At 57.4% G+C, this 7,537-nt stretch overlaps 2 protein-coding genes across 2 annotated transcripts in view; one reads left to right on the top strand and one right to left on the bottom strand.

The window, feature by feature from the left end:
* Positions 1-6,193, top strand: part of PTSG_12657 (uncharacterized protein) — a gene marked incomplete at both ends in the record, with an annotated part of 6,400 nt that extends 207 nt beyond the window's left edge. The window contains 7 exons of the mRNA XM_004991683.1: positions 1-825; positions 992-1,053; positions 1,196-1,262; positions 1,443-4,809; positions 5,293-5,431; positions 5,813-5,949; positions 6,165-6,193. The exon at positions 1-825 is cut by the window's left edge and continues 207 nt beyond it. Of these exons, the coding sequence (XP_004991740.1) occupies positions 1-825; positions 992-1,053; positions 1,196-1,262; positions 1,443-4,809; positions 5,293-5,431; positions 5,813-5,949; positions 6,165-6,193 (4,626 nt within the window). The remainder of the gene's footprint in view (positions 826-991; positions 1,054-1,195; positions 1,263-1,442; positions 4,810-5,292; positions 5,432-5,812; positions 5,950-6,164) is intronic.
* A 455-nt stretch (positions 6,194-6,648) lies between these two features.
* The window catches only part of PTSG_07939 (uncharacterized protein), a gene marked incomplete at both ends in the record, with an annotated part of 2,111 nt that continues 1,222 nt past the window's right edge, over positions 6,649-7,537 (bottom strand). Inside the window, 3 exons of the mRNA XM_004991684.1 lie at positions 6,649-6,768; positions 6,963-7,112; positions 7,271-7,379. Of these exons, the coding sequence (XP_004991741.1) occupies positions 6,649-6,768; positions 6,963-7,112; positions 7,271-7,379 (379 nt within the window). The remainder of the gene's footprint in view (positions 6,769-6,962; positions 7,113-7,270; positions 7,380-7,537) is intronic.

Below are 7,537 nucleotides of genomic sequence, written 5' to 3' on the forward strand. Positions count from 1 at the left end.
CCAGTGTCGCCGATCCAGTCACCTCCAGAGAAGCAGACCCACCGCAAAGGCCGCGCCCCGCTCTCCGACATCCGCAACACCAGCAACGCAAATGCTAATCGCCTTGACCAGCACTCTCCTCATCTGCAGCTGCCTTCGCCAGGGTTTGCCCGACACAAGGGATTGATGGCCACGTCTTCCCCCGGAAAATATCTGCGGTCCTCTCCCTTGTGCAAGCAGATGCAGCAGCAGCAGCAGCAGCAGCAGCAGCAGCAGCAGCAATACGTGCGCTACGGCAGCCATCAATCCTCACCTCGACAGCAGGCCCCGGCAGCCACGTCGTCGACATCACCGCGAGGCATGTCTACTCCATTTGGCAAGCGCCCGCCATCATCTTCGGCGTCATCATCAGTGCGGCGGTCACAGCGAGGGACACGCGCGCACAGTGGCGGCGTGCCGTCGACACCAACGGCAACAACATCATCAGCATCTACCCCCTGGCTCCGCAACTCGTTCTATGGCAGCAACCCGGGATCATCACGCCGCACACCGGGGAGACAACAACACCACCCGTTTATGGACTCGCATATGGACCACTTCCCGGACCTGCAGTCGTGGCTGGCCGAACCGGCACCTCCAGGACACGACAGCGAATTTGAAGCCTCCCAGTGTGAAAATGGCGGGAGCAATGCTGCTGGTGCTGACAAGCAAGACGGTGGCGATGATCAGTTCGCCCAAGACGAGCAACAGCAACAGCAACAGCAGTTGGACAAAGAGAACGAAGAGGAGGATGAGGATGAAGCCCTGGACAACTTCAACTGGTCGATTGAGGATCGCGCCGTCTTTGTGAGTCATAATGCACTGTCTTTGACATGCTGTCGCTGCGCTCTATGCACAAGGGCGCGTTGACTGTTAAACACCAAGGTTGGCTGTGCCTCATTTCTGACAGCCCAGACTGCGCTCAAACGTGGCAAACATATCTCACTGCGTCTCGGTTTGTCGTGGTTGTCAGTTTCCTGTGGAGATGGACGAGCACAACCCGGCCAAGGTAGATCCCAACTGGTTCAAAACAAAGTAAGCACCAACAATGATCGTGTGTGTGTGTGTGTGTGTGTGTGTGTGTGTGTGTGCGAGTCTGTGTGCTAGACGCGCCCGGTGTGCTTGTGGCTGCATATCGCACGCCAACGCGTCTCACATTCAATGCCATCTATCACAGGCTGACGCCATGCCGTCTTCGGAAGTGTGAGCAGAAGGAGCAAGAACTTGAACACCAGTTTGACAACGTGAGAATAGACCCTGTCCATGCGTGCGTGCGTGCGTGTGGGCGTTTGTGCCTGCGTGTGTGCGTGGGTGTATATCACCAACGAAGACAACCTCTTGCTCACCTCCCAATATGCGCGCCCGCTCACATCAACATGCACGAAATGTGCATTCCCAACTTACATTTCCATCACTCAATACAGTACTTTCACCCATCAAACAAGATTGTGCCATCACCATCACCCTGGCGCTCGCGCGCACCCCGCGGGCCGCGCTTTCCAAACGTGTTCAAGGCTGTTACTGCATCTGTTGCCCCGCACAAGAACAAAACGAGCAACGATGGCAACGACGACGATGACCACCGTCACGTGAACGCGTTGCGGCAGGAGCTGGAACGCGCGTGCATTGAAGAAGTGCCAGAGATTCAAACGCAGGCGCCACAGCAGCAGCAAGAGAAACCAGTCATGAGCACAGTGGCATGCCAGACCAACTTCAGTTTCCCGCCAACGGCCGTGGTGACCTTCACAGTCGCTGACGGTGGTGCGTGCAACCGGTTGCGGCAGTCACAAGAGGAGGAGGAGGAGGAACCAACAGAGGTGCGCGTGAATGTGAAGGTGGCCACACAGACAACAGCAACAGCAACAGCGGCAGGTGCCGATCTATTTAATGTCAGCGCCATTGAAGCCATGGAAGACACCACCAGCGGCGAGCACCTTGTGGACGGCGACAGCAGCCAAGTTGCACCCTCCCCGCAAGGCAAGCAGCCACGGGACGAACAAGAACAGCAACAGGAGCAGCAGCAGGCACGTGCGCCACCTGCCATAGTGGTGTGTTCGCCAGATGCTTCGAGTAGCGATGACCCGGACAATGTGCAGCAAGACGACAACGGCAAGGCCGACAATGCTGCTGCAGAGGGCGACGTGTGCTCGCAGCAGACTGAACACGGCAACAGCAAGACCACGGCGAACGTGGATGGAACGTACCTTGGTCCCGATGCAGGTGACGCTGAGCTTGGCGTGTGTCCCATTTCACCTCAACGCAAGCAGCACCAGGCACGGCCCTCTGAGGTACCAGGCACCACCACAACAGCAACAACAACAACGACACCTCTGACAGCGACGCTGGTGCCTGAGCCAAGCACATCCCCTTTTCACATATTTGTTGAAGATTTAGAAAAGTCACAGCAGCATCAGCAGCAGCAGAGTGTTGTGTCGCAGTCGAGTCGCCCCGCGTCAAGTACGCCTCGCAAGCGCGCCCGTGTTCGCAGGAGCACGCGTGCGAACAGCCTCAATGGTACCGATGGCGACAACCCCAACGTGCTGCCTGTGTCGCGCATCTTGTCTATGCACGCCGACACCGTCATCAACACTGGCAGTGTGTCACGGCAGAGCTCGCCCATGCGAGGGCGGTCAAGAGGGTGCTCGTTCTCCCAGCAAATGCAGCAGCAGCAACAACAACAACAACAACAACAACAACAACAACAACAACAGCACGGCCACGATATTCATAACCTGAGCAACGCTTCTCTCTCGTTTATCGTGTGGGAGAACGATGTGGAGGATGCATGCCAACCCGCGCCCTCGCCCTACATGCGCCCCGTCGCACCGCCACCACTGCTCTCGTTTGCGGAGGAGCACAACAAGCACGCGCTGGTAGCACTGTCATCGCCAGTTGTCATTGCGCGGGGCGACCCGACTGACACCGCGGACGATGACAGTGAATGGGAGGCAGTGCTCACGGAACGGACGCTTCACCCACGCACGCTCAAGGAAGCGTTGGAAGGCACCGGTGGCATTGGTGGTGACGGACGTGTTGATGATGAGAAGACGAAAGTGGGCACATGCGCCCGTCCACAGCCCATCTACGCCACCGGCAACGGCGATGACGATGATGATGACGGCGGTAGCGACGAGCACAGCAGCATGTCCGACAACGACGAAGGCGCTGTGGGCAACGATGGCCATGGCGATGGTGATGTACACCGGCAACAGCTTGCACACCCCATGCTGGCTGGTGTACATGCCCTCAACGCGAGTGACACCAGCGGCTGCTTCCTTCGCGTGCCAAATGCAGAGACAACAGCTGCCACAGCGACGATTGGCTGGGGTCCAGATGCAGACCCGCACGATGCCTGCAAGCACGATGGCGAGTGCGATGGCGACGGAAAGAAGTGTGCCTGCACGCGGTGCACGCTGACCACGCTCTCGTACAGCATCGAAACGCTTCGGCTCTCGTGCACGGCACTGACTGAGCGCGTACAGCTGCGGCGACACACGCCGCTGCCTTCCCAGTCGGACTGCGCCAGCGACGCCGAGTGCGCTGGCCCTGAGCGCAGTGAAGATGACGTGGGTAGCGATGATGACGAGCGTGATGTTGGTGGTGATGAGCACACTGCTCACGGTGGCGCAAACGATGAAGACCACGAGGAGCAAAGCGGCGGTGAGGAACAGCGTGGCGGCCTTGCGGATGTGGGGGAGTTGGAGACCTGCCGCGAAACCGATGATGAGGCCGACGGCGATGTGTCCTCTCTTGAACGCGACGAAGGCGACAAGATGAAAGAGAGCACGAGCAGTGGCGCTGAAGATGAAGATGACCATGGTGAAGCGCTTCGTGAAGAAGTAGACACCAGTGCTGATGCAGATCAGGAGGGAGGTGTGCAAGCCATGCGCTTCAGCCCCGTGATGGTGGCGGCATCCGCACGACCGCAAACACCACCACCACCACCGCCGCCGTCACGAACGCCGACGACAGCCGTGTGGCATGACGGCCATGACATGGGCGCGGAGAGCCGCGCTTTTCTGCGCATGGATCACACGGAGCGTGAGCATTTGCCGTGGCTGCGGCAACACCCCTCCGCAGGCGCTGCCATGTTCGATGACCGTGCGCCGGCGCAGGTCAGCACACCAAGCCGGCCGGCAACGGCAATGAGCATGCGTCGCAGCAGCCGCGGTGGCGCGACTCCACGCAGCGCTCTCTCCAGCGGCGCTGTCAGCCCCATCCTGGGCGCAGACGTGCCGCGGCAGCGTGTCTTCCACGTCAACAAGCGCAGCAACGCGGGTACCTCTTCTGCACCGCAGGACCAGCGCCACCACCGGCGCATACAGCCCTCGCCACCAGCAGCCATGCACACGCGCACAGCGCCCAACACGCCGTCTGACCTTATGCCGGGGCTGCACGCGCGCCTGGCCGCCATGCGGGTTGAGACGAGCAGGCTGGTGCGGAGTCACGCAGAGTCATCTTCCTCGGTGCTATCACCGTCGCCAAAGTTGATGCCGTCTTCTCGGCCGCGTGAACTGCCAAAGCCCCCGACGGACCACGCTCAGCAGACCAACCGCAGCAGCACGTTGTACAACCAGAGCTCTTTGCACACTGCGGACGATTCATACGCGCGCCTGGGCATGCTTCCTCTTCAGCGCGACCAGCAGCAGCAGCGCCGTCAGCGCGCTCGCGGTGCTCCTTTTGCTTCTTCCCGTGTTACACCTGCTTCTTCAAGCTCCGCGATTGCACCGACAACGACGCTGGCCCGCGTTGACCTGGGACACCTGCACCTCGACGCACACCGCTTCTCCCGTCACAACAAGCGCACAAAGCCGCGATGAGGAGTTGGGGAGCGGAAGAGCTGGTGGTGCACTCTGCTTCCGCTCGCCAACATTTCAGCAGGCCGAGCTCTGTGCTACTGTTTGTGGTGTTGGTTCCGAAAAATAAAAATGCACCAATTGTTTATTTTGAGATACTTGATGGGTGTTTTGGTCATTTTTCAACAACCCAGACGAAAACACACGGCAAGGTGTGAAAGCGGAGATGGAAGCTGCGCAGTGTGTGTGTGTGTGTGTGTGTGTGTCTGTGTGTCTGTGTCTGTGTGTGTGTGTGTGTGTGTGTGTGTGTGTGTGTGTGTCTGTGTCTGTGTGTCTGTGTCTGTGTCTGTGTGTCTGTGTCTGTGTCTATGTGTCTGTGTATCTGTGTGTCTGTGTGTGCTTCTCTTTTTGTGTCATTCAAACCTGTCTGTTCTCTTGACACAACTACGTTTGTTCGTGCACATGGCAACACCAGTAGCGGCGTTTGTTCGCCTCATTGCCCCTGTGCTCACATGTTCCTGCTTGCTACTCCAACCTTGCAGCCCACCCTCCTCTTCCACCAACCGCCACCAACTACAACCAACCATGTCTGCATCCTGGAGGGCCGCTGGTCTCACGTACGTCATTGTTGTTCTTGTTGTTGTTGTTGTTGTTGTTGTTGTTGTTGTTGTTGTTGTTGTTGTTGTTGTTGTTGTTGTTGTTGTTGTTGTTGTTGTTGTTGTTGTTGTTGTTGTTGTTGTTGTTGTTGTTGTTTAACTTGGTGTTGTTGAAGTTGTTGTTTAAGTTGTCGTTGTTGTTGTTGTTGTTGTTCTTCGTCTCCTTGTTGTTGTTGTTGTTCTTCTTCTTCTTGTTGTTCTTCGTCTCCTTGTTGTTCTTCGTCTCCTTGTTGTTGTTCTTCTTCTTGTTTATTGCCTTGTCCTTAACACCCCTTCGCTGCCTCCTCCAACCCATAGCTCACCCCGCAACTGCCTTCCCCCGCCCCCTCATTTTCTGAACAGGTACATCCAGTTCTCGAACATTGCTGCGCGCATGGTTCGCCATGCCCTGAAGCCCGAGGCCGCCAAGGAGGCGACCAAGCGCGCCGGCGGTAACATCAACGTCCGCCTGTACGAGAAGGGCAAGGTCGTCTCACAGAGTAAGTCCTTGCGACGTGTAAACAATGGTGATGGTGCGTGTGTGTGTGTGTGTGTGTGTGTGGTTGGTTGGTTGCCTGACTCATGTTTGTGGCGTGGGTGCGTGCCAGTTTTGTGCATGTTTTTGCTGCTCCTTGTCAACTGTATTCGTCCTCCATTGCGCCTCGCTCTGCCGCACCCCTCATACATGCACATAACACCCAAACACACCCTGCAGAGCCCTTCACCACCCACCTGAAGGCCTGAGTAGTGATGAGCTGAGTGTTGTGTGGAAAGTGCGCTTGTGTTTCGTTGTATTGTTGTTGGCGAGTTAGCGTGTGGCTGGTGTATCTGTGTACGTCGCATGTGATTAAGTGTGCATGTTATGTGTTTGTGTGGCGTATTTTTGTTTGTGTTTGTGCGCGTGTGCTTCTGCAGATGCTGTCACTGCCAGCCGGGTTAGCGTGCGCCATCCCGAATCGTTGTGCTTGTTGCTTCCAATGCCAGTAAACAACACAACCGTGACTGACACCTCTGCCAGGAAAGATTTATGTCTTATGTGGTCTCCACAGCCACACACACGTACGCTGGCGTACAAGCTGCGCCCAATGTACACCCCTCACCCTCGCAACAAGCACAGTCACAACACAACACCTACGCCTACACCAAAGCCACCACCAAAAACGTCCGCGCCACTACCACCACCACCATCACCGCTGCTGCTACCTGCGCCTGTTTTTTGCCTTTCTCGCCTCAAACCCGCGTGATTTCGCACCCAGTCGCTTCCCGCGCAGCGCAGCAATCTCCAGCTCAAGCGGTAGCCGTTCCACCACGCCAACACCCTGAGCGCCGTGTGATGGTGTGGTGGTGTGGTGTGGTGTGGTGTAATGATGTGGTGGGGATGGGGTCGACACATCCAAGATATCCATCAGATATTCGCCAAGTTCATGTCAAGGCAGCCGACACAAAGAAGAGGCACACAGCGCACGGAGTTCAGCACCGCCACAGCAAACAGCACAGCAAACAGCACACTGACCTGCGGGGCCCAGACGGTGATGGTCACCTCAGCCTCATCTGCATATGTAATGACGAACGAGCACACGCCTGCCACCGTCACCTCGCCACACGCCCGCTTCCAGCCCGCACCGCGAAAGGTAAAGGTGTGCGGCACACGTGCAGGGAGCGCCTGTAGCAGTGGTAGTGTGTGCGGGGTGGTTCGCGGTGACATGTCAGGCTGTGATGAAGCCAGGTCGTCAAGTCCAAAGCGGTCAAGGGAAACAACAGCAAGGGTGCCATTCACACAAGGAACATCACAACAAAGAAGAGAACACAAACTCTCCGCACCTCTGCTGCTTCGCGTGTGAGCGGCGGCTGGAACGGCGGTGTGCCTGCATGCACGGACAGGAGTTCCAGCACGCGCTCGCTGCGTGTGACGTGCGGGCGAAGGTGCGGACTCGCCACGACCGTCACCAGCGGCGCAGAGGGGCGGGACGCTGTGTGTGTGTGTGTGTGTGTGTGTGTGTGTGTGTGTGTGTGTGTGTGTGTGTGTGTGCGTGTGCGTGTGTGTATGTGTGTGTGTGTGTGTGTGTGTGTGTGTGTGTGTGTGTGTGT

This window comes from Salpingoeca rosetta, assembly GCF_000188695.1.
Source record: "Salpingoeca rosetta unplaced genomic scaffold supercont1.19, whole genome shotgun sequence".
NCBI lineage: Eukaryota > Choanoflagellata > Craspedida > Salpingoecidae > Salpingoeca > Salpingoeca rosetta.